Source organism: Mobula hypostoma, chromosome 7 (genome assembly GCF_963921235.1).
Source record: "Mobula hypostoma chromosome 7, sMobHyp1.1, whole genome shotgun sequence".
In the NCBI taxonomy this organism is placed as follows: Eukaryota; Metazoa; Chordata; class Chondrichthyes; order Myliobatiformes; family Myliobatidae; genus Mobula; species Mobula hypostoma.
This window is the reverse complement of record NC_086103.1, coordinates 36,087,071-36,114,988: the sequence shown is the minus strand read 5'-3', so window position 1 is coordinate 36,114,988 and position 27,918 is coordinate 36,087,071. Positions and strand designations below refer to the sequence as shown.

General features: G+C 39.5%; 1 protein-coding gene across 7 annotated transcripts in view; it reads right to left on the bottom strand.

The window, feature by feature from the left end:
* Window positions 1–27,918, bottom strand: part of LOC134349238 (rap guanine nucleotide exchange factor 6-like) — a 406,825-nt gene that overhangs the window by 197,455 nt on the left and 181,452 nt on the right. For 6 of the 7 annotated variants that reach the window (XM_063053253.1, XM_063053254.1, XM_063053257.1 and 3 more), the window contains 2 exons: window positions 25,523–25,598; window positions 20,629–20,799 (listed from right to left, as the gene is read on the bottom strand). In XM_063053253.1, the coding sequence (XP_062909323.1) occupies window positions 20,629–20,799; window positions 25,523–25,598 (247 nt within the window). Of the gene's footprint in view, window positions 1–152; window positions 1,261–20,628; window positions 20,800–25,522; window positions 25,599–27,918 lie in introns of those variants that run through there. The other variant, XM_063053258.1, reaches the window with a different exon arrangement.

The following is a 27,918-nucleotide window of genomic DNA, read 5'->3' as shown; positions in this document are numbered from 1 at the left end:
AGCATTGACATATTATTACTCAATTACAACAGAATAACAAATCTCACAGGTAACAAAAGATATCACCAACACAGCATGCAAAAGACATAAAATTCAAAATTAACTTCTTTGCAAAAGATAATACTCAGCGGTAAACAAACAACTGTGCTTACTTTGGAGGACCAAGGCTGCAAGCAGTTGGCATAGCAACGTACAAGGAAAGCCATTTCCAGGATAATGAAAACAAGTTTCCTTTTGTAAGTAGAAGGGGGGAGGAAAAAGAGGAAAAGCAGAGATTTTGGAAAAGAGCAAGGAGGAAGTCACTTCTGGAAATGCGAGCCCATTGTAGTTGAGGTAGCCGAATATCCAGGCTGACTTTATGAACCTGCTAGTACAAGGATACTGCAGAACACCACTGGAGGATGTGCAAGCTACTTTAGTATTTCTTGGTGCTTTAATGCAGCAGCAAAATGTCACAAATAATCCAACCCCTGTTTTCCAGCGCGAACTTCTGCATTCCGTAGTGCAAATGATACGCTGTGGATCTTCAGCTAGAATAAAATCACATGACACAGAACCATTTCCTATCGAGTATCTTTGCTTGTTTCCTCAGCAGGTCCCTCAGGAAAAGTAGTTATTGATTGGATGCTTCACAGCAAGATGAAATATCTAATACCAGGCAAGGAAAAAAAGGTGGGAGGAGAATACAGCTACAGCAATGACATCATCTCCAAGAGGCCTCATTGGAAACTGCAGCAGATCAATCAGCTCAGCAATCTGAAGCTGCAGACACAATGGTTATCAGAATCAATGTAAATAGAGCTTCAGAAAATTATATATAGTGGTCCTTAGAAAAAAGGAAAATCCTGCTCACATCAGATTAGTAACAGTGTTAATTTATGAACAAAAAAGGAGAAGCAAATTAGATGTTTTTAAAAAATACTTGTAATAATATACTCCCTAATGGCACAGACAATAGATGATTTACTGTGGCTATCAGATTATGCCGTGCAAAATTATGTATCCATGCTGTTTTCTGCTACAATAGCCAGTTAACAAACATTGAGCATTGAGCTGTATTTCAAAAAAATCTGAAAATCTAAATTCCTAGAAGTCTTTATATAAATAAATACATGCTTCCAAGTTCAAAGTTAACAGTGAAAACATGAATCTAAACAGATCAATCAATAAAAAGAACAATTCCTGCAAAACACTAGTCAAACAGATTCACACAGCAGCAGTCACACTTTCTATCCATGCTATATTAGATAGTTAATAAGGTTAGTTTGTTTTTAAACATTAACATTTCATTCCTTTTGTTCCTATGGATTTTGCTGAGTAGAGTTTTTCCTCCGTTCTGTAACTATGAATGTATTCCACATGTTTTCCAACATAATTTTTGTGCAGAGCCTACTCAGCTATCAATTAGCTTACATAATAATGGTAAGTATTATTTATCAGAATTCTGCAACCAAGATTCTGCCAGGCAAAATCTAAATAAAGCACTGTACATATTTAATATACCTCCTTCTAAGAAGTGCACAAAACACTATGCAAATGTCCATTAACAAATTTCTTTCTGATCATCTGCTTTCAGATGCCATACTCAAAGCTAAATAATGGACACTAAATTTTATTTCCTGTCAGTTGCCCTCAAGTGAGATGACATCATCCTTTTCCTCAATGCACCAATCAAACATCAGCAAATGCAGTTCTCTGGAGTATTTACCAGGAGATTGTATATGTTGCACTGCAGACTGCCACTAGCAATGTAATAAAAAATAAGACCTCATTTTGGAATAATACTTCACCTATTTTCTAACCTCAGAATAAACTGTAATTTAAATTATAACCCTGGCTCTTATACTTTGTATGCAAGTACTTTACCAGTTACAGTATAGATCCTGCATTTTAATTTAACTCTAAGGAAACTGGAATTCAAGTAAAATGACACCTGGGTAAGCATCGATCACTGACAGATTGTTCCAGGGTAGGGAAAAGAACTGTGGAGATCTCCAAAATTGTGACAGTAGCTATCTGAACCTATCTGAGCTATTAGATTAGTAAACTGATTTTGGCCTGCTGCTAATTATTTAACAAATTTTTCAACCCAAGGTGCAATAAATCAAGGCACTATTTATAAAATTCATCATAAGAAAAATGTTTCTTTAGTTCAACAGTTAAAAGGCTGTGGATTTGTCTAACTCTAGAAATTATAACACAACATGTACGCTAGCGCTCCATGTCATTTCTGCAGAAACATTGTAACGTTAAGCATACATGGCACAGTGGTGCAACTCTGTGCCAGTACCTCAACACCAGAGACCTGTGTTCAAATCCTAACATCAGGTTCTGTATGTGTGGCATCTGCATATACTCCTCGTCACTGCTTGTGCTTCCTTCAGGTCCTGGGTTCCTGCTCACTTTTGAAGGACGATCATGTTGATAGGTTAATTGGCACTGTAAATTTATACTAGCATATAGGTGAGTGGTAGAATTGACGAGAATGTGGAAAAACATCAAAACAGAGATTACTTCTGGATTAGTACAAAAGCGTGGTTGATGATTAGTATGGATTGAGTAGTCTCCAGTGCCATCTCTTTCTGGTTTCTTTGTGCCAATGACACTAACTTTCAAATTAAACATTCAGAAATGTCTAATTATAATGAAAAACAAAATATATAAGAAACAAAGCTTAAAATTCTTAAATATATACATGCCATTGGAACGTTGTGCTACATTGCTGTGTCTCTATCATCTGTTTTCTTAGTTTTGCAATTGTAACTGACCCACCTGACATAATGTATAGGGTAAAAAGAGTTCTAGGTTCCAGAAGAGTATTTGAGTATTTTCCCTGTATAGAAGTTTGCATTCAGTTGCATTTTTCAACCTTGTGCTTGCTGACCCAGCATTGATTCCCAGTTAATTAATGCATCATTTTTAGAACTCTTAGCCTTATTTCCAAATTCTGCTGTGGCCTTCCCATGTCTCGGTAATGTCTTTCAAGCCACAGGATCTTCAGGGATACACAATTTTTAAATCACTCACCATTGATGGCTATACCTTTTGCTGTTCGTGGAATTACCTTCTAAAACTCTCCACAGCTTTTTCTTGCTCTTGGCTCCTCAAAATATGCTGCTTTGACCAAGCATTTGTTTGATAAAGTTTGATAAATAATATTTTTGGAACATCTTTCTGGGCATTCTACAAATACCAGCAGTGACTGATTTAGACCAGCTCTTAATATCAATCCTGCACAGGCCAACTCCAATGTTAAGAAAATACTCCTTTATTCTGAATTTCTCCACTAGCATTTTCCCCCCCTCAGTACCTTATCAACATTTTAAAATCATGCATCAAACACCTCAGCAGGAACACTACTTAAAAAAGAACAAATGTTAAATTCTGCCTCACTGAAAATTCCATATCGATTTATGTTACTCTGTGCATTAGTAAAACAAGATACTAATTATAATTCTACTCAAGAGCATGTCTCTTAAGACTCCAAATGAGAAATAGGCCCTTCAAAAAATAGAAGGATATGGTCCATCTCTAATCACAAATACTACAGGACATGCTGAAATGGGAAAGTTTAAAGGGGATGTTTGTTTTTTTAAAAAAAATACAGTGAATAAGAGACACCTGGAACAGGCTGTCAGAGTTAGTGATGGTAGCAAATATGATAGTGGTGTTTAAGAGGTTTTAAGATAGGCACATGAATATATCAGGAATATAGTGGATCATGTTGGGTAGAAAATAACAAGTTTAATTTCTACCATATTCAGCACAGATACTGTAGGACAAAGGCCCTGTTCCTGGGCTGTCTTGTTATTTAACAACCACATTATTCGATGACTAAAATAAATCACAGATCATTTTGAAATGTTATTTTACTCTCATTTGCTCACCAAAACCCCACAATCTCACATTAAGTCAATGGTTTCACAGATCCTGTGCTCATTGGTATAAACGACCATAGATCGCACTAAGATTGAAAGAAGTGGTCAGTGCAGTGATAGCTAAGCTATCATCATTGGGTTCAATTCCTGCTGCTGCCTAAAAGGACTTTGTATGTTCTCACTGTGACCATGTGGGTTTCCTTGGATGTTCTGGTTGGTTTCTTCCCACATTCCAAAGATGTACAGTTCAGACTGGGGCCCATGGGTCTAAAAGGAGAGGACAGCCAAGAGTTTGCGGTGGAATCTAAGCCAATAGACTTGGAAGTTCTAAGATTAACATTTCTACCCCTGAATCTTCTACCTACATTGCTAAGTGCCACAAGGAAAACAGTTGATGGAGAATTTACCACTCCAAAAAACCAAGAGACAAATCTCCACACCTCACTTTTCTTCCAAGCTAAACAGAACAAAGGCTTTTGACATGAGTCTTCATTAGTCAGGACAGTGAGTATAAAAGGTGGAAGGCCACAGTGCAGATGTACAAGATAGCGGTGAGGCTACATTAGGAATATTATATTCAGTTTGTATATAGAACAGTACAACATAGTGCTGACCCTTCAGCAGACAAGGTTGGGCCACTACCAGAGGTGATTGATAAGCTTGTGGCCTAAGGTAGAAGGAGTCAATTTTAGAAAACCTAGCACATTTATTTTTCAACATAGTCCCCTCCTACATTTACACACTTAGTTCAGTGGTTGCGGAGCATACGGATCTTGGACCTCCAGGAAGTGTCCACAGATAGGTGATTGATAAGTTTGTGGCTTAAGGTAGAAGGAGATGAGTTATACAGCTCTTGTTACATGCAAATGCAGTTCAGCTCTTTGAGTGATTATGCAGAAAGTTTGAAGTTAATAACTCATCTCCTTCTACCTTAGGCCACGAACTTATCAATCACCCCTGATGAGTTATTAACTTCAAACTTTCTGCATAATCACTCAAAGCGTTGAACTACATGTGCATGTAACGAGAGCTGTATAACTCATCTACCTTAGGCCTTGAACCTGTCAATCACCGCTCATATAAGATCAATCTAACCTTCCCCCTCAGAGGGTCATCTTACTACAGTAAAGAAAGTTGTGAAACTATAAAGTGTGCAGAAAAGATCTGCAAGTATGTCGCAAGACTTGAGGGATTGAATTACAGGGACAGCTTGGACAGGCTAGTACTTTCTCCTGGTAGGTAGGAAGCTAAAAGGATAAACACAAGAGATTCTGCAGATGCTGGAAATCCGGAGCAGCGCACATAAAATGCTGGAGGAACTCAGCAAGTCAGGCAGCATCTACGGAAATTATTTCGGTCCGAGACCCTTCTTCAGGACTGGAAAAGGGGGAAGGCACCAGGATAAAAAGGTGGGGGGGAGGGGAAGCAGGACCAGCTAGAAGACCATGGACCAACATGTTCAGAATAGGAATGGAGATAGCAATTTAAGTTGTTGGCCTCTGGGAAATTCTGCTTTTGGCAGATGGGACGAAGGTGCTCAACAAAATCAAGCCCCAATTTACATCAGGTCTCACCAATGCAGAGGAGGTCGCATTGGGAGCACTGAATACAATAGATGATCCAACAGATTCCCAGGTGAAGTGTTGCCCCACCTAGAAGGACTGTTTGGGCCCCTGAATGGAGCTAAGGGAGGAGGTGAATAGGCAGGTGTAGCATTTCTGTCTCTTGCAGGGACATGTGCCAGAAGGGAGATTAGTGGGGAGAGACAAATGGACAAGGGAATCATGGAGGGAAAAATCCTGCAGAAAGCAGAGAGTAGGGGGTGAGGTAAAGATATGTTTGGCGGTGAGATCCTGTTGAAGATGGCACAAGATGCAGAGAATGATGTATTGGATGCAAAAGCTCATGGAGTTGTAGGTGAGCACAAGAGAAACTCTATTGCTGTGAAAGTGGTAGGAAGATGGGAGAACGAAGATGTCTGGGAAATGGAGGAGAAGCAGGTGAGGGCAACATCAATGGTGGAAGTAGTGAAACCCCGTTTTTTTGTTGAAGGAGAACATTTCTGATGTTCTGGAAAGGAAAGCCTTATTCTGGGAAAAGATGTAGTGGAGACAAAGGAACTCCAAAACAGGAATAGCATTTTTATAGGAGACACGGTGCGAAGGTGTATAGTCAAGGTAACTGAGGGAATCAGTAGGTTTATAAATAATGTCAGTAGACAGTTTATCTCCAGAAATGGAAGCAGATGGAGAAAGGGGAGAGAGGCTTCACCTATTAATCTTGTAGCTGGTACTCTTGCCCTTCCACCCCCCGCCACTTTTGTACTCTGGCGTCGTCTCTCTTCCTTTCCAGTCCCGAAGAAGTGTCTTGGCCCAAAAAGTCTTCTTTTTTTTTCATTTCCACTGATACTGCTCGACCTGCTGAGTTCCTCCAGCATTTAGTGTGTGCTCTCAGGAAGGTGATCTTTGTACAAAAATCACGAGGGGCATAGCTAGAGTGAATAAATGCAGTCCTTTTCCCAGGGCTGGAGAAATCAAGAACTAGAGGGCATAAGTTTAAAGTGTGAGAGGGGTAAGATTTTACAGGAACTGGAGGGTCAACTTTATTTATTTAATTTATTTATTCATCCACAGAGACAAACACAGAGGGTGTTCAAGATGTAAAATGAGCTGCCAGAGGAAGTGTTGAAGAAGGTACAATAGTTACGTTTAAAAGACAGCTGGGCAGATATATGGATGGGAAAGGTTTAGAAGGTTATGGGCCAAATGCTGGCAAATGGGACTAGTTTGGATGGACATGCTGCTTGGCATGGTCCAGATTGGCCGACGTGCCCATTTCCATGCTATATGATTTGGTAACTCTACATAACTGCAACCTAAAGATCTCATCACTTTGAACCCTCTTTAGCCCTGTGTGCATATCTGGCATGGTGGCTACTATGTCAAATGTTTCAGGGCAAGTTAACTGTCAAAAATCACCAAGTGCAGCATGTTTATCACTTGGCTTCATGCATATAAAATACACACTCAGGTTCCTGGTGAGTAAAGGGGGCTAGGGAAAGAGCAATCGTGTGGGTCTGGCAGTATGATCAAGAGATCTGTTTATGATAAAAGCAATAACCTTGCAACAGGATCAACACTGATCAATATTTATCATAATTCTATAGTACAAATTTTCATTTTATCACATTCAACTGTAACATAACCTCGTATCATGAGAAATTAATATTTACAGTGACATGTTCATCTTATAAGTGGAAACAAATTACAGTGCCAATGTAATTTTATCAAGATTTGGTCTTCAAAAGGGCAGCTAAATATTGAAGCTGTACTATTCCTTTGCTTTAGTGGTATACATGAAATTTTGTAAAGGTGCAGCATTTCTGGTGGTGAAATGCTAGAGAAAACAACAGTTCAGGATACCAGCATGTGAACAATAAAATAACTATAGTTTCTACCATTTCTCATTAAACATATACATTAATAAAATCTGAAATCATTACAGTATAATGAGATGATGGCCTGCATAATGCAAGAAAGAATAAATTCAAAACAATAGTCACAGAAAAGCAGTTTTGATGATGCTATCACTTTATTGATTAGGAAAGAATATACTATTTTTGACTTTATTTTAAAAGCATTTGAAAATAACCATATAAATAATTTAGTCTTCTAATAGGTTTTTTTGCACAAACATCAATATTGTTCTCTGAAACAACTGCCTGAAATGGTCATTGGAAAGCCAGATGTAATTGTAAACCTAACCTTACTAAAGCCAATATTAAATTGTTTCCCTGGGATTTTGAAATCCTGATTGCAATTCTTTGGAAATCTCTTACACTAGCAACACCCAAAAAGGAATGCTTATCTTTTTTTTTATTATTATGTAAAGTCAAAGAAAGCAGAGCTCTCATTATTTGTAAAATTCAGGAATTCCTGTCCAAAAATATACTCCACCCATTCCCTTGCCTTTTCAACACAGCACTGCCTTACTTCCCCAGCAGCAAAATATAATTCAGCCTTCAGGCCCAGTGGTCCTAAGTGTTCTCCTTCAAGTGCTCACCAACACATCATGAACAGGCCCAATTATAAGCATCAGTGAGATTTGCAGCACAGCATATAATGAGAATATGATATTCCCCTGAAGAGGGAGCACAGTTGTCATCACAACCAAGATGATGTAACTTCTTAAAATAGAATCAGCAACTCATGAATAACAATAATAAGACGACAAACTGAAAATCGCAGCCATTTTTGCAGATCCATATGTAAATCATTCATCAATTTGCTTATAAATGTACGAAGGGAGGTTGAAGTTCTATGCTAATTGCAATAAGGAATGGAAAGGTTAAGCAATGGAGCATACTTTCGGTTTGTTGCTGCTCTTGTAACAAACTGAATACTATCAGCACCATTTCCATCCTTCTAATGACAGACTTAAATTTGACTGCCCATAGCCTGAACACACTGACCACTTGCTGAACTTAGATTTGATAAACCTCTACCATCTAGGTCAGTGGTCCCCAACCTCCGGGCTGCGGACCGATACATTGCCGCGAAGCATGCAGCGGTAGCCGGAACACACCCAGCACATCTTTAAGAAAAAAAAGCCGAAATAAACAAGCTAATTAATTAGGTGCTGTCCGGCACGTAAATGTCAGTCATAATTAGCCTGTTTATTTCGGCTTTTTTCTTAAAGATGTGCTGGGTGCGTTCCAGCTACCGCTGCATGCTTCACGGCAATGTATCGATCTGCGGCCCAGACGTTTGGGACCACTGATCTAGGTCCACCAGAATTGTAACACAGTGAAAACTATCTGCTCCCAAAATCTTCAAATGTGACAATGTTATCTCCAAAATTAATAATTTGAACGAATCTGGAAAACTATTACCTTACTTATTTACCTTGTAACATTCTTCAATCCTCCAACAAGCCCAGAGTCCTTTAAAACACCAGGATTAACCTTTCAACATTACTTTGGCAATCGAGGACAGTGGTTCCCAACCACCGGGCCGCGGACCATCACCGGGTGGCAAAGCATGTGCTACCAGGCCGCGAGGAAACGATATGATTTGGCAATATGAAATATGAATCAGCTGCACCTTTCTTCATTCCGTCACGCACTATTGAACTTGAACACCCCCCGCCCCCCGACCCTGGTCGGCCGGTCTGCAAGAATATTGTCAATATTAAACCAGTCCGCAGTGTAAAAGGTTGGGGACCCCGATCTAGGACACAAGTTCTAGAATGCTCTTCCCATTCCAGCTATTTCACTTCTCCTTTATATCCTTCTCTACCTTGTTCAATGCTTATAGACTCTGAATGTCTTTTTAGAATCAGTTTCAATTATTGGCATGCTTCTGTGAAGTGGCAAATCATTCGTGACATATTTTTCCATTAGTATTTTGGCAAAGGCCTCCAATTTAAAGCCTGGGCAAATAACAAAATTTTTGCAACAGAAAGGGCAAAAAAAGGGTTAGCTCCCAGACCTCAACCAATGCTATTTTAAGATTTACAGGAGGTAAGAAGGAAATCTTTCTTCCTCCACCTGCACTATAATACAAATAACAGAAGTCTAGACAGTCACTCCACATCTGACTTGCACAGAAAGGTTCTAAACCTAAAATATATAGTGCAGATATTTTACTAAAACATACAAGATAATTTAATAATTAATTTAGCAGCTCACAGTGCAGTAAAAATAAAGATGAAAAAGACCAAATGTTCCTAACATAATTTTAACTGAAAGTGAACCATAAAGGGTTTGAATCACAAACAAGAGAAAACCTGAAGGTGCTGGAAATCCAAGCAACACATACAAAATGCTGGAGGAACTCAGCAAGCAAGGCAGCATCTAGGAAAAGAGTACAGTTGGCATTTTGGCCCAAAACGTTGACTGTACTCTTTGCCTAGATGCTGCCTGGCCTGCTGAGTTCCTCCAGCATTTTGTGTGTTGCATAAAGGCTTTGAGTTATAAGTTAAATGAAATCACAATGCTCATAATTTTCTATAAGGCTGCTTGATTAATCAGTCTAATAATTTGTGTTTTAATTAATCTACCAATAAATGTTACTCAGTTTATCAGTCTAACCCAACAGATTTTAACATGAGACACTGAACTAAGTCGACAATAAATGGAAGTTATTGCATATAGTTGTCACTCACCAACCAAAAGGTTTGATTGGGCATTTCAATTCAGAAAACTGTTCCATGAATTCACAGGAAATAGTTTCACTGGCAAGATGAACACTTATTAGATATCTCAAATAGCCTTCAGAAAAAGGTGTTCTGCCAACTTCTTGTTCAAGTGCAATGAATGTATTGAAGATACATTGCTGATAGTTCTGAAATTTAGACCCAGAGATGATTAAGGTTTTGTTTCCATGTCAGAGAAGTGCAAAGAGAAGGTGGAACTATTATGCAATTGCAGCCCAATCTAGTAGGAGGTCATGGGTTGGGAGGTGGAACAAAATGTTTCTGACCATAGGATTATACAGAATCACAAATGTAGCAGTCAAGTACTCAATCACACATGAGGAAAGGTTGACACTTTTTCTGAAAAGATTGCTTTCAATTTGCAAATATTGCAACAATTCTTTTCTACATAAAATGGTTCTTGTCAGACACCACAGGAAACTTCAAACCGCAGACATGTCACCGCTCTATGCTAGTGCAAAACGCTGCAAGTACAAAATTATAACATGTGTCTGGAAAAGATAAGACACAAGTGCAGATTTTGCTTTTGTTTCCGGTTGTTTTATTGCCCTAGTTACATGATTAACCACAAGAATGTGAAACAGCAGCAACTACAAAAATCATCCAATCTATAAAGCAGTAAAACACATCTACATGAAAGCTACAGAATATATATAAATAATTCAGATGATGGTCTGGCAGTTTTGTAGAATGGGCGCCATGGAATCTGGTGATAAAATGAGATGGCATGAGGAAGGCCATCCTATTTTGCAGAAAGAAATAAAAAGAATAACTCCAATAAACGTAATAAATCAACCTTTACTTTGCATGGTACCCATTTTAGAAAACATCCTAAAATTATTCCATAGGCCATTTGGCTAGTTCAAAATGCAAAGGTACATCTGCTAATAGTCACCCATAGTGGTTATCCATGGCCTAAGTACTTACACATTAGGTTGAATTAGTTTTAATTCAACTTTGAGTTACTGAAGATACAAATAAAATGTCTCAAAATTAGAGTGATCACCTGCATAGCTCAATAATTACTAAAAACCAGTACTAAGAATGGAAAGGAGTAATAAAACTACATAAAATGAGAACTGATAAATAGCTGAAGCCAAAAACATCACGAATTTATTTTACATTGAAGCTGAAGATAAGTGCCTGTTAGGTCACTTTGTCAACGTGACCTATGACCACGTCTCTTTTTTTTGTTGGTTACTGTTTTGATGGTCTGCATGTAATGTTTCAACTCCTCACAATATCCTTAGTAGTGATGGATCAGGAGACTTAGTGTTCTAGTAGCCTGATCCACTCCAAGTTGCAGGAATAGAAACAACAAACTTCGGTGAACAGAGAACCATACAAATTTTGGGTCCAAGCAAATACAGATCTTTTCATTTTGACTGTGTTATCGTTCAGCACAGGTGCTTAGCCCTCTGCTCTATTCGCTTTACACTTGTGACTGTGTGGTTAAGCACAACTCCAATGCCATATTCAAGTCTGCAAACGACACCACTATCGTAAGCTGAATCAAAGGCGATGATGAATCAGCATATGTGCGGGATGGTTAACAATTTGACTGAGTAGCGCCACAACAACAACCTTTTACTCAATGTCAGCAAAACCAAAGAGCTGATTATTGACTTTAGATGGAGGAAACGAGAGGTCCATGAGCCAGTCCTGATTGGAGGACCAGAGCAACTTTAAATTCCTCACTGTTATTATTGCGGAGGACCTGTCCTGCACCCAGCAAATAAGTACATTATGAAGAAAGCACGGCATTGGCTCTATTTCCTTAAGAGTTTGCTAAGATTCAGAATGACATCCAAAACTTTGACAAACTTCTATAGACGTGTGGTGGAGAATATATTAACTGGCTGCATCACAACCTGGCATGGAAACACCAATGCCCTTGAATGGAAAATCCTACAAAAAGCACTGGATATGGCTCACTCCATCACAGGTAAAACCCTCACAACATTGAACACATCTACATGAAGGACTGTCGCAGGAAAGCAGCATCCATCATCAGGGACCCCCTCCACCCAGCTCATGTTCTCTTCTCGCTGCTGCCATCAGAGAGAAGAATATAGGAACCTCAAGACGCACACCACCTGGTTCAGGAACAGTTATTACCCCTCAACCATCAGGCTCTTGAACATAAGGGATAATTTCACTTGCCCCATCAGTGAAATGTTTCCATAATCTACAGACTCACTTTCAAGTCCTATGGAGCCTTCATCTTATGTTCTTGATGCTTATCGCTTACTTATTATTACTATAATTTCTTTCTTTTTGTATTTGCAGTTTGTTGTCTTTTGCACACACCCAGCCTGGTGTGGACATTCATTGATTTTATTATGGATTTATTGAATATGCCCACAAGAAATCAGTCAGCCCAGAGTTACATATGGTGACATGTAGTATATGTACTTTGATAATAAATTTACTTTGAACTTTGAATATGTCCACTAATACAAATTAGGGATGTAATAATAGCATCAACCAAACTTTAAAGGACCCTTCAATGTTAGGTTGAGGAGAAATAAAAAATAAAGCCTAAGAGTGGATTGATAAAAAAAAGTGCTAGTAAATCTTCCACAGCATAACATCTTTAAATTTTTAACAATGCAGATGTTTTGGTATTTCAAGTTGTCTGATTTGATCATACTTACTTAACCAATGCTGCACTTATACCACTACTGGAACCTACTAAACTACTGATATATTTTATTTTGTACAAGCCAGATGTTTCTTATTTAATGCTCCTCTGCTAGGATATTTTCTTTGAAACTGAAGCTTTTCTAATTGCAATATAAAGAGAAATTAACAGCAATTTCTAAATCAAAATAAAATCCTGTAACAGTCACTGTACTCAAATTACTGTTCCAATTAATACTTAATTTATCACAAATTATTCACCATAACCTAGATGAAAAAGATCAATTGATTAAATTAATTAAGCTTATGTCAACATTGATCCTCTATAGTTAAAAACAGAACACACAGGAAATATTGAGTTCAGTTATGCAGAGTGGAGGCACATTTCAGGTAAATTTCCATCACTACATGAAGGAATCATGTATGTTCGAATGCTGTTCATAGACTTCAGTTTAGCATTCAACACAATCATCCCTCAGAAACTGATTGGAAAGCTGAGCCTACTGGGCCTGAACACCTCTCTCTGCAACTGGATCCTAGACTTCTTGACTGGGAGACCTCAGTCAGTCCTGATTGGAAGCAGCATCTCCAACACCATCACACTGAGCACAGGGCCCCCCTAGGGCTGTGTGCTTAGTCCACTGCTGTTCACTCTGCTGACCGACGACTGTGCTGCAACGCACAGCTCGAACCACATCATCAAGTTCGCCGCCGACGACACAACCGTGGTGGGTCTCATCAGCAAGAACGATGAGTCAGCATACAGAGAGGAGGTGCAGCGGCTAACGGACTAGTGTAGAGCCAACAACCTGTCTCTGAATGTGAACAAAAGAGATGGTTGTTGACTTCAGAAGGACACGGAGCGACCACTCTCTGCTGAACATCAACAACTCCTCCGTAGAGATCGTTAAGAGCACCAGATTTCTTGGTGTTCACCTGGTGGAGAATCTCACCTGGTCCCTCAATACCAGCTCCATAGCCAAGAAAGCCCAGCAGCATCTCTACTTTCTGCGAAGGCTGAGAAAAGTCTATCTCCCACCCGCCAGCCTCACCACATTCTACAGAGGTTGTATTGAGAGCATCTTGAGTAGCTGCATCACTGCCTGGTTCGGAAATTGCACCATCTCGGATCGCAAGGCCCTGCAGCAGATAGTGAGGTCAGCTGAGAAGATCATTGGGGTCTCTCTTCCCGCCATTACAGACATTTACACCACACGCTGCATCCGTAAAGCAAACAGCATTATGAAGGACCCACGCACCCCTCATACAAACTCTTCTCCCTCCTGCCATCTGGCAAAAGGCACCAAAGCATTCAGGCTCTCACGACCAGACTATGTAACAGTTTCTTCCTCCAAGCCATCAGACTCCTCAATACCCAGAGCCTGGGCTGACACCAACCTACTGCCCTCTACTGTGCCTATTGTCTTGTTTATTATTTATTGTAATGCCTGCACTGTTTTGTGCACTTTATGCAGTCCTGGGTAGGTCTGTAGTCTAGAGTAGTTTTTGTGTTGTTTTACGTAGTTCAGTGTAGTTTTTGTATTGTTTCATGTAGCACCATGGTCCTGAAAAATGTCATCTTGTTTTTACTGTGTACTGTACCAGCGGTTATGGTCGAAATGACAATAAAAAGTGACTTGACTTGAATAACCTACTTCATCTTCACCAATACAATCAGGTGAAACCATTGACCTGTATAGTTATAGCATTACCTACAAGAATGATATAGATATAGATATAGATATAGATATAGAATTTTGGTCCAAACATCAGCCAGTGTAATAGAACAGGTGACCTTTTACAACTAGGTATCATTAAGAAACTCCAGACAGAATGAATGGAAATCAAAAGGAAAGCACTCCATTTGTTGCAGGCAAAACAAAAACAATTATCCTAGACAATATTTTAGTCCTCTCAGCCTCTTCCAACTCTCACCTACCTCTGGCACACTGCTAGTGTCTTCCAGTGAAGAGTGATGCGAAGTGCCCATTAAGTTCACCTGTCATTTCTTTGTTCCTTATTACTACCTCACCAGCAGCATTTTTCAGTGGTCTGATTTCAACGCACACCTCCCTCTTACTCTTTATATAACTAATATAATGAGAAAAATTCTGGTATCCTGCTTTATATCATTGGCTAGCTTGCCCTCATATTCAATCTTTTCACTTCTTATAACTTTTTAGCTGCCTTTTGTTGGATTTTAAAAGCTTCCCAATTATCCAACTTCCCACTCACTTTTTCTTGACTTTTATGCAGTCCTTAACTTCTTTTGTCAGCCTACCCCTGCCATTTAAGAACAACTACTTCTTTGGGACATACCAATCCTGTACCTTGTGAACTATTCCCAGAAACTTCAGCCACCTCTGCTCTGCCATCATCCCTGCCAGTATCCTCCTCCAATCCACCAGAGCAGAGGTGGCTGAAGTTTCTGGGAATAGTTCACAAGGCACAGGATTCCTCTCTCATGTCTCTGTAATTCCCTTTATTCCATTGCAATACTGATACGTGTGACTTATGCTTCTCTCTCTCAAACTGCAGTATGAATTCAATCATATTATGATCACTGCCTCCTAGGGTTCCTTTATGTTAAGTTCCCTAATAAAATAAGGTTGTTACACAACACCCAATCTAAGATGGCCTTTCCCCCAACAGACTCAAGCACAAGCTGCTCTAAAAAGCCATCTTGAAGGCACTCAACAAATTCCCTCTCGTGCACCAACAATAATTTGATTTTCCCAATCCACTTGCAGATTGAAGTCCCCTGTTACAATTGTGACATTACCCTTATCACATGGCTTTTCCAGCTCCCTTTCCAACCTCAATTTGGCTACTATCTGGAGGCCTACATATGATTCCCATAATGTGTTTTGTTTTCACCCTTGCAGTTCCTTAACTCCATCCACAAAGATTCAACATTCTGACCCTATGTCACCTCTTTCTAAAGATGTAATTCCATCTCTTACCAACAGAGCCACTCTGCCGCCTATGCCTTCCTGCTTGTCCTTTTCATACAAATATATCCTTTGATGTTAAGCTCATAACAATGCCCTTCTTTCAGCCACGACTCAGTGATGTCCACAACGTCATACCAACCAATCTCTAACTGCACCACAGGTTCATCCACCTTATTCTGAATGCTACACACAGTTAAATACAGCACCTTTAGTGCTGCATTCTTTCCCCTTTGCTCAGTTTATATTTGTACCCAATCATTGGCTTGTCCTTCCTTACATTCATGTTCCACCCATCATCTATTTGTAAACCTGCTGCTTCATCCTCAGCTCTATCATACTGGTTCCCTTTCCCCTGCCATATTAGTTTAAACCACTCCAAACAGCTCTAGTAAACTTGTCAGCAAGAATATTGGTCTTCCTCGGATTCAAGTGCAACCTGTCCCTGTATTACAGGTCAGAGGTGTTTCAGACGACGTCCTAATTATCCAGAAATCTGAATCCCAGCCCCATGCTCCAATTCTTCAGCCACTCATTTATCTGACACCTCATTCTAATCCTATCCTCACTGTGATGTGGCACAGGCAGTAATCCCAAGATTACTACCCTTGAGGTTAGGCTTATCAGCCTCCTTCCTAACTCCCTGAATTCTATTTTCAGGATCTCATTCCTTTTTCTACCTATGTTGTTGATACCAATATGCACCATGACTTCTGGCTGGTCACCCTCCCTTTTCAAGATTTTGTGGATGTATTCTGAAACATTGCAGACCCTCGCATCTGTAAGGCAAACTACCACCCGTGTTTCTTTTTCACGTCAACAGAAACACCTTTCTGTCCCCTTAACTACAGAATCCCCTATTACTGCTGCCATCCTCTTCATTTCCCTACCCTTCTGAGCCACAGGGCCAGACTCAGTGTCAGAAGCACGAGTGTTGTTGCTTCTCCCAGGTAGGACTCCCCCCTCCCTAAACAGTACTTCAAATGGAATACATTGTTGAGACGGACACCCACAGGGGTGCTCTCCACTATCTGATGTTCTCCCTTCCCACTCCTGACAGTCACTCACTTATCTGTCTCCAGTATCCTTGGGATCCTTCTCTCTTTACCCTTCACCTTCTCCTCAAACCATGCTCCTTTTTGTCTATCCTCTCTCTCCCCCAGTATCACCCACACTGCTCCACAAATTTCCTCTCTTCTTTCATGCAGATGGAACCAAGGCTTGTTATGTCCCATGATGTCAGCAAACCAGACTCCAGCACATCTGTGTTCATTTTCATACCAAAGTTCAGGTCACCTCTCGTCCTCCGTTGCTCCAAGGAGAAAAGGCCAAGTTCACTCAACCTATTCTCATAAGGCATGCTCCCCAATCCAGGCAACAACGGGATCCTGGAAGACTCCAGGAGATGAGTTATAGTGTATCCCAGATCCATGGCCATCCTGTTGCTCTGTCAGAAGGAGGGTATGCTTTGTGAACTGGACTCCTTGCAGCCTTTGTGCAACTCATCAGAAGGCTAGATGCAATCCAGCTTGGATCACAATCTAAGTTTTAACTACTGCTGATCATCACAGTGTGCTGCAAAATCTTACCAGGGACTCCTTAAATTTACCCAAGAAGATCATATTTGGGAGCTTAACATCCAAGGATGCACACAGTATCGAAAGGATAGAGGGGGCGGGGTGGCTCTGTTCGTAAAAATGAAATCAAGTCCTTAGAAAGAGGTAACACAGGATCAGAGATATAGAACCCTTGTCCATAGAGTTAAGAAACTGTAAGGATAAAAAGACTCTCATGGAAGATATATAAAAAAGGTCCCCAAACAGATAGTAATGGGGGATTTCAATATGCAGGTAGATTGAGAAAATCAGGTTGGTGTTGGACCCCAAGAGGAGGAATCTGTAGAATGCTTACTGCTCTGTTCTGCGCTGAACTAAGGGACAGTGGCCAAACTCTCTTTGTGGACTTGAGTTCTGAATGTCACTTGTTTACTTTTATTGTTTGCATGATCTGTTTTTTTTCCCCCTCTGCACATTGGGCGTTTGACGGTCTTTTTTTAAAATGGGTTCTTTTGGGGTTGTTTATTTCGTGGCTGCCTGTTAGGAGATGTATCTCAAGGTTGTATAATGTATACATACTTCGATAATAAATGTACTTTGGATTTTGAGGAGGCAGAAGAATGGGTTGAGAGGGATAAAAAATCAGCCATGATGGAATGGTGGAACAGACTCGATGGGCCAAGTGGCCTAATTCTACTCCCATGTCTTAGTCTTATGGAAGATAAAAGGCTGTCGAGGTCATGTAGATAAAGAAGAACACACACGTGCTCTCATAATGTCCAGAGCATAATATACACTCAGTGGCCACAGAGGGGCACTCAATATAGGAGCCCCTCAGGGCTGCGTTCTGAGTCGACTCCTTTACTCCCTGTACACCCATGACTGTATCGCCACCCACAGCTCCAATCTGCTAATTAAATTTGTCGACCACACTACATTGATTGGCCTTATCTCAAACAATAACAAGGTAGCCTACAGGGAAGAAGTCATCTCTCTGACAGAGTGGTGTCAAGAAAACAACCTCTCCCTCAATGTCGCAAAAACAAATGAGTTGGTTGTGGATTACAGGAGGAATGGAGATGGGCTAACCCCTATTGACATCAATGGATCTGGGGTTGAGAGGGTAAACAGCTTCAAGTTCCTCGGAATCCACATCACCGAGGACCTCATGTGGTCTGTACACACCAGCTGTGTGGTGAAAAAGGCGCAACAGCACCTCTTTCACCTCAGATGGTTGAGGAAGTTTGGTATGGGCCCACAAATCCTAAGAACTTTCTACAGGGGCACAATTGGGAGCATCCTGACTGGCATCATCACTGCCTGGTATGGGAACTGTACCTCCCTTAATCGCAGGACTCTGCAGAGAGTGGTGCAGACAACCCAGCACATCTGTAGTTGTGAACCTTCCATGATACAGGACATTTACAAGGACGGGTGTGTAAAAAGGGCCCGTAGGATCATTGGGAACCCAAACCAACCCAACCACAATCTATTCCAGCTGCTACCATCCGGAAGCAGTACCGTAACATAAAAGCCGGGACCAACAGGCTCTGGGACAGCTTCTTCCACCAGGCCATCAGACTGATGAACTCACGCTGATTTGAGTGTACTCCATATTACACTGATTGTTCTATTTATTATAAATTACTATGATTGCACATTGCACACTTAGACAGACACAACGTAAAGATTTTTACTCCTCATATATGTGAAGGATGTAAAGATTCAATTCAATATTGGTGAATTTATGGAATTTATTACCACAGGTAACTGTGGAGGCCTGGTCATTATTTAAGGCAGAGCTTGATCAATTCTTGATTGACACGGCATCAATGGTTACAGGGAGAAAGCTGGGGACTGGGGCTAAGGAGGGGAAAAAACGATCGAATGGCAGAACAGACTCGGTGTGCCAAATAGCCTAATTCTGCTCCTATGTTCTTATGGTCTTATTAGGTACAGATACGGAGCTTGATGTAATTTTCTGATGTTATAAGCCCATCCACTTCAAGGTTTGATGTACTGTACATTCAGAGACGCTTATCTGCACTACTACTGTAGTAAAGTGTGCTTATTGATGTTGCTGAAAGGTACACCACTGAAGTACCTTTTTGACTCACTGGATGCTTATCTTGATAGGTACCTTTAAAAAAGCAGCTTTTTTTAAAACCCTCCTGTAAGTTTGAACCAGTCTGGCCATTCTCCACAGACCTCTAGCATCAACAAGACGTTGTCACCCATATAACAGTCGCTCACAAATGTTTTTAATATTTTTTAACAGCATTCTCTGCAAACTCTATAGACCGTACTGCTTGAAAATCCCAAGAGATTAGCAGTTTGTGAGATACTGAAACCACCCTGTCTGACATCAACAGTCACTCAGATCACATTTCTTACCTATTCTGATGTTTGCTCTGAACAACAACTGAACCTCTTGACCATGCCTGCACATTTTTATTCATTGAATTGTTGTCACACAATTGGCTGATTTGATATTTGCATTAATGAGCAGGTGTACAGTTGTATCTAACAAAGAGGCCACCGAGGGTACGCCTCAATCATTTATTTAATTTGCTATTTGTAAAACTGCTCAGCAAAACATCATTTCTAAAGTAACCACTGGTTGTAAACAAAAAGTATTTGTGGACACAGAAGATGGCTGAACTTAAAAAAAATCTTTAAAAAAATCTTTGAAGGTGCATTACTATCCTGAAGTATACTTTCCTGCCCTGGTATGGTCAATGAAATCTCTACAATTACTTAAACCAGGCAAATGCTGCTAGAACAGCATTCTTCTTTGCTGTTAAGGTTCAGTGTATTTGGGGGAGGGCATCGGTGAAAACAAATGTCCAGGAAAAATCGGCTTATGCAAGAGTTCCCACAAATCAGAGATACAAACCATGCCTTTCATTTCAAAGATGCTATGCACCAGCTGATTATCTACCTTTTTATTCTGATTGGTCAGCTGCAATTTTAGTGGAATTTATTATGGCTCTTCTATAACTTGAGACAGAAAGTAAGAAAATAGCCACTGGATGTTTGAGAATATGAAAGGTTATTTCAAAATGGAAAACCCCATTTGAATGATCAAATGCTGTGTGAAATTAGTCACACCACTGAAGTACCTTCTTGACTTACTGAATACTCATCTTGATAGGCACTTTAAAAAAAAGGCAGTTTTAAATATGCTGCAATCTCTGCTTGGAAGTCCATCCTTCAAAATTTAACTGAACTTTCCGTTCAGATACAATTTATTTAAACAGGAAATAGCTTTACTAAAAAATTCAAAAGTAGTGTCATTACCAGAATCCTGAATGTTAGTTTTAAACTTAGCTCAAAGTTCATTGAAAAAGACCATATTAAGTACATAATGTGAAAGGGCTTTACCATGTTACAAGTGCTGGTCTGTTGGGGTCCGTCAGAATGGTATGAATCCACATTATCTGTGATTGTTTGTCGCTCCCCTTTCAGGTTAATCTTTCTGAAGCGGCGACGAGACTGCCGGTTTGTAACTTCCCTCTGTAGATTTTTCTCTTCATTCTCACTCACATTTTCAACCTGAAATACATGTTCAGGATCCTGATTGAACATCCAGTTCTTCCATATCAAAGAGAGTCTATGGAATCTTAAAAGATTCATGAGAAATATGAAAAAAACATTAAACTATGCACATGAGAAAGGAGCTCGTGGAATAGAAACCACACAAGCACAGCCGCACTACAAATGCGAAAAATTGTGTTTCAATGAGCTGGAGGCCACAGCTTCCTTCCTTTCAGGAAACTGTAAATAACGGTTTATCAATGCAAAAATCACATGCTTGTTTTGTGAGTACTGGACATTTTTTTTCTATTATGAACTATATTTTGTTCAATGTAACATTTATTTGTCAAATTCTTTTCAGTTATCAACTAGTTCTTCAATTTCCTACCATGAAAATCTAAATTCAGCATATTCAGTAGATACAATTATCTTCCTGTTTAGTCATGTTCATTCTGGTCCTTCAGAGCAAAACAAAAACTTAAAGGCTGTTTCTTATCTTTAATTAAGTAATCTGACCTCATAATGGTCCCTTTAAATGCTCCATGATTTGTTTCTTCTATGAAGGAAACAAGAATACAAGGCAATACCAGTTTTAAATATAAAAATATCTTCCTAACTTTTCAGTTGTGAGCTGATGCATACTCAATTTGTTGAGTTACAGGTCCCGATTTTATAGGGAAAAATCATCAGTTCTCTGAGCAATTGATATTCAACTCTCATGTAACCAAAAGTATTTTGGGGATTTTCATACAAAAGTGAAGGTGCTGAAGTTGCAGTCAGCTGCTTGATGGTATTTTCTCAATTACATTCTGCCACTGAATTCCCCAATCCGTCAACTTGGATGTTTAACTTCATCGAGAATTCCAAAAAGCTAATGTGGCAATATAAAATTACATCCTTTTCATGATTGGTCAAATTTATTTTTAAAAATAACATACAGAGGAGCTGACTAAATGGGCCAAATGGCCTAATTCTGCTCCTATATCTTACTGTTATTATGTTAAAGAATCTGGTAACTAGCATCTGAGCCAAGAAACATGAAATTCATGAAATTCAACTTTTTTAATTAAATAAATAGACGTCTACATCTGGTTATCACAGTGACCAGCTCAAATTTAAATGTGTTGACTTGTTTTAATGTCAGCAGGAAACAGCCCACTGCCAGTCCAATATTAATTATTTTAAAGTGGTATGCATTTAGCCCCAGTATGGCATCAAGAACAGCAACAAACATGATCAGATAAAATAGAAGGGAATAGGACTCAAGACATATTGTAACAGTATTTTTTTTCTCTGGTTAAAAAATTTCAACAAATACATATGTAAATACGGATAACTGCATTCAAAAAGCAGCAGAACACCAGCAGTAGGACAAGAAGAATTTTTAAAATTTGATATCTATATTATGTACAACTTGGTCAGGAATACTCACATCCCATAGTGAATTAAAAAATAAATTGTTTCTATTTGTGCTATCCATTGTGCTGTCCATTCAGCCAGTATCCTTATTCAATTATCCGGTCTTAACCCACTTGACCCAAAAACTGTATTTGACAGTGACCTTTCACATATGATACAGAACCACAGAATGTACTATGTAGTCTGGTTCAGTTTGGTCAAGTTTTAACACTGCACATTTGTATTAACAAAATCAAATAAGTTTGGCTACAAAACACTTAAGATACATCAAATTTTAGTCTCCTTCAAGGCATGCAACAGGTTCATATTGTACATGCAGAGTCAAGACACAGAGCATCACATAGCCCCAATTGTTTTCAAAAAGAAAAAAATCAATTGCACTGTTACGTAGTTTCTACATCAGCCATTGCAATACTCTACAGATGTTTGTTTCCATTGTCAGAGGAAATAAACAGGATACTTGCAGGAAATTTGTCAAGCATCTCATGGCTTTCATCAAAGATAATATCTACTTTTTGAAAGCCACATGCAGTATACTAATGACCAAATATTATTTTTGCATAGTTACCATTTATTGGTGGCCCAGAATGTTTTTTTTCCGGCAAGGGACAGTTATTTTTAAGTAGGTCTTTTAATTAGCTACGATAGAAATTTCAAGGCCAAGATATACAAAAAGAACAAATTGAACACTGACATGTAGTTTATCCAAACATCAATAATAACATGCTTATATGTTCACAGGACTCTTCTGGTGGAAAGAGTACAAATAATTCAACATTTCTTTGCAGGAAAGCAATGCAGTCCATTCTCTACTAATACACAGGGCAGTCAGGCAATCAGAGAGGAACTGATGACCATGAGGCAGAGGAAAGGAGACAGGCAGTTAGATGGAAAACCTCACACTTTCTCTGTGTAGTAAAATTGTGGTAGGTGAATGCACTACTGTATTGGGGTATGTGGCCAGATAGCATGATTAAAGCACTATGGATAGCTCAGCCATAAGAGTACAAAAGCAATTGTGGTAAGAGATGCTACAGTGAGGGGATTAGACAAGTGTTTCTGCAGCTGTCAATGTGAACCCAGGATGGTGTCTTGCCACTTTTGTATCAAGGTCAAAGATTTCACAAAGCTGTTACAGGAAATCCTAAAGTGGAAGAAATCTTGGTTCGTATTGATATTGTCACACAGGTAAGACAAAGAATGAGGTCCTGTAACACAAAGCCAGGGAACTTGGTAGCAGATTTAAGAACAGTACTTCTATCATTGTCATCTCTGGAACTTCAATTGCCACAGGCTAGCAAGTATACGAATTAAAGGATAGGTCATAATAGTCATAGGGGTGTTCAGCATGGAAACAGACCATTCGGCCCATCACATCCACACTGATCATTCTGGACAGCTAAGAAAATTAGTCTCAAGGTCATTTTATGAGCAAAATTATAAGCCAATCAGATCCTTTTCACTTGGTACACAACAGAAAGGCAGAGCAAATTTTACCAAAATTTTCAAGACTAAAAAAAAAGTCATATTTATTGCAGATATCAGAAAAACGAAGTTCAGTTCATACTTGAAGCTGATATCAAACGGTCAAAGCAGTTGACTTCAGGCAAATTGGTACACTGACACATCACAGTGATTGGAAGAAAGAATTCAGGAACATGGCAGTGTGGCAGCAGATTTAAATTATTTTCATATTTTGGAAAAGCCAACAAAAAACACCTGGAATATTGTCCAGGTGTTTTGGTCCCCTAATCTGAGGAAAGACATCCTTGCCATAGAGGGAGTACAAAGAAGGTTCACCAGATTGATTCCTGGGATGGCAGGACTTTCATATGAAGAAAGACTGGATGAACTGGGCTTGTACTCATTGGAATTTAGAAGATTGAGGGGGGATCTGATTGAAACATATAAAATCCTGAAGGGATTGGACAGGCTAGATGCAGGAAGATTGTTCCCGATGTTGGGGAAGTCCAGAACAAGGGGTCACAGTTTGAGGATAAAGGGGAAGCCTTTTAGGACTGAGAGTAGGAAAAACTTCTTCACACAGAGAGTGGTGAATCTGTGGAATTCTCTGCCACAGGAAACAGTTGAGGCCAGTTCATTGGCTATATTTAAGAGGGAGTTAGATATGGCCCTTGTGGCTACGGGGATCAGGGGGTATGGAGGGAAGGCTGGGGCGGGGTTCTGAGTTGGATGATCAGCCATGATCATAATAAATGGCGGTGGAGGCTCGAAGGGCCGAATGGCCTACTCCTGCACCTATTTTCTATGTTTCTATGTTTCTATAAAACCAAATTGAAAAATCCCTAGTGCTTTCTTTTTATTTCAGATTTTCAGCATATGTAATTTTTATTTTCATTTTCATTTACATTGTGATTTTCAGCATATTAAGAGATTAATAGGTGCATTTACTATAGAGTCAAAGGCTGACCTCTCATGTTTTAACTATGAATCCATTAATTCAAGAGAGGAAGACTAACTGATATTTTTCTTCCACATTATGTCACTAACTTGATATTTTAAAAGCTGATTAGGATTCATGCTGTAAATGAAAAATCAGGGAAAATCAGGAAACTGTGGTATTCCTACTGATTCTGCAAGATCACCACATAATAATTTTTAAAAATGGGCTGACTCAGTTACTGGAGGTACTTGCTATCAGCCAGAAATGCTCATCTCTTATTGGTCTCTCTCCAGGGTCTCAAAACAAGACTTGAGTTATGATTGAAAAATGCAAAACTACCTGGTTTATAAAGCAAGTAGCATCCGGACACTTAAAATGGAAAATGAAAATCGGAAAAAAAGATAGATTTTTACAAAGATAGTTAAACACTCGATAACTTCTGGCATGTACAAGCAATCACCAGATTACATAAGAGTATTATTCTTAAGAATTGTTCATAAACCCATTTCTCCATAAGTCAGAAACATCAGTTTCTGTGGTAACCTGTTGGTAGTGCTCTATGTACTCTTGCAATAATACTTACATTGCACTGAACAATCACCCTTCACTACTCATAATTAAACTGAATGAAATATATTATGCACCGTCATTAATCAATGCTATGAAATTTACTGTGAATATTGCTAGCTTAAAAATTCCTTTAAAAATGTAAGGGAGAATGTGTGCAGTTAGATTTCTTTAAGTCAGGTGATTCATATCTAAGGGGCCAGAGGCAACAAAGGGTTGACTGTAAAGGTTGGTTTAAAGCCTATAAATGCCACAAAAATACATGTTGCCAATACCTTAAATAGCTAAATCATATTTACAGAAACACAAGATGTCATGTAAAAGAAATCCTATATTTCAAATTATTCTTACCACAATCATTTCTGAAGTTTCTAAAACGATACATTCACAACCTCGTCTCAGACTTCCAGCAGATTGCTTGCCAAAACTACATGTAAAAGAAAAGGAAAATATATAAATCAAACTTATCAGCAACACAAATTATTCATGGTCATAAAAAGATACACAGACTGAGCTGAAGACTATAATATAGGCAGTTATGTGATACAGTTACTCATCCATTCAGCACTGGCCCAAAAATATGTCCAAAGCTCCAAGCCACTCAGAATCACCAATCTCCTAAACCTCTTCTTAATGCAAATAGACTTTCAATATGAAACGCAAGTATAGTGGCTTTAATATAATCAGTAAAGCTCAAAGTAGTACATCAATCCCACTGAAGTACCAATCATCAATCTTACTGAAGTGTTTAAGTAGATCAACCTATGTCTGAGCCTCAATTGGCTATCTAAAATTGGAAGGATTTTGGATGGTTAAAAAAAACTTAAAGACCAGTCATCACAAAAAAAAACTTAAAACACTTAATCTCATTTAAAATAGCTTAAAAACACAAATTTATTTAACTTACAGCAATTCATTTCCAAAGAAATTAATGAAGTCATGTGAATTTCCCAGTAGATATTCTGGGAACCTCAGAGGTTTACACACCACTTCCACCACTGAACATACTCAGAATAATAGAGTGAACAACAATGCAGAAATTCAGGACTTCTATGTCTGTATATACTGCTGTGGGAATCCTGACTATCTGTAAAGTTACTGTGTGAAAAACAGTACCCCCGTTACAAGCCTTATTAAGTTACAAATTGTAATTAATACCAATGAGATTACTAATGATATTTATAACTAAAAGAATAAGTGTGAGAGATATGTCACTGAACATTTTCTGAGTGGAAAATTAGGTCACTTCACTAAATCAGTGTTTCACCTTAACCAAGTGCTTTTAATTTTAATTTCCTCCTCTCAAGCCAGGAGGCGATGTGCGGTCCTGTCATTTCAAACATAGAAACATAGAACACCTACAGCACAATACAGGCCGTTCCACCCACAATGCTGTGCCGAACATGTACTCACTTAAGAAATGAACTAGTTTTACCCATAGCCCTCTATTTTTCTAAGCTCCATGTATAGATGCATGAGTCTCTTAAAAGACCCTATTGTATCCAGCTCCACCATCATCCGTGGCAGCATATTCCACGTACCCACCACTTTCTATGTGAAAAACTTATCCCTGACATCCCCTCTGTACCTACTTCCAAGCACCTTAAAACTATGACCCCTTGTGTTAGCCATTTCAGCCTTGGGAAAAAGTCTCTGGCTATCCACAAGATCAATGCCTCTCATCATCTTATACAACTCTATCAGATCACCTCTCATCCTCCGTCGCTCCAAAGAGAACAGGCCAAGTTCACTCAATCTATTCTCTTAGGCATGTTCCCTAATCCAGGCAACCTCCTTGTAAATCTCCTCTGTACCCTTCCTAAAGTTTCCAAATCCTTCCTATAGTGAGGTGACCAGAAATGAGCACGTACTCCAAGTGGGGTCTGACCAAGGTCCTATATAGCTGCAACATTGCCTCTCAGCTCTTGAACTCTTAGGAGGAGAAGATGGCGGCATGACGGCAACGTGGGCAGCCTCTCCGGTGATGAATATCTGTTATCTGTCAAGTAGGGGGCTGTGCACAATTCTGATTTGATGGAGACGAACATGAGAGTACGGAGGAACATTTGGAAAACTTCTGAAATGCCCGTTTCACTGCCACTGCTACTGTGTGGTAACTGGAATCTCCAGAGCAGAAGGCCCTGAATCCTCGGCTTTGCTTGTTTCAGCGGCCGGGGCTAGGTCGAAGGTGCTCGGCAGAGGATGGCACTCGGGAGGCTGTATCGGAGAGGCTGGTCGGAGGCTCAAAGTTTTTGGACGGATGGACTCAGTGTCGGCTGAAAACAGCTGCTTCCAAGGCATTGGCAAGTTGATGGTGCCTGGAGGTTTATGGCAGGGAGTTTCTCCCTTTTGCCACCTGCTATCGGGGACTCGGGAATCGATCAACTCGGGGACTTTTGAGACTTTTTTTTTACCGTGCCCAAGGTTTGTTCTTCATTAAATTATGGTATAGCTTTGCACTGCTGTAACTATATGTTATAATTATGTGGTTCTGTCAGTGTTAGTCTTTGGTTTGTCCTGTTTTCTGTGATATCACTCCGGAGAAACATTGTATTATTTCTTAATGCATGCATGCATTTCTAAATGACAATAAAAGAGGACTGAGTGTTTTCATAATCGAAACTCAATTGCATGGTTGATGAAGGCCAATACACCATATGCCTTCTTAACCACACAGTCAACCTTTGCTGCAACTTTTGAGTGTCCTATGGACTCGGATCCCAAGACCCTCTGATCCTCCACACTAC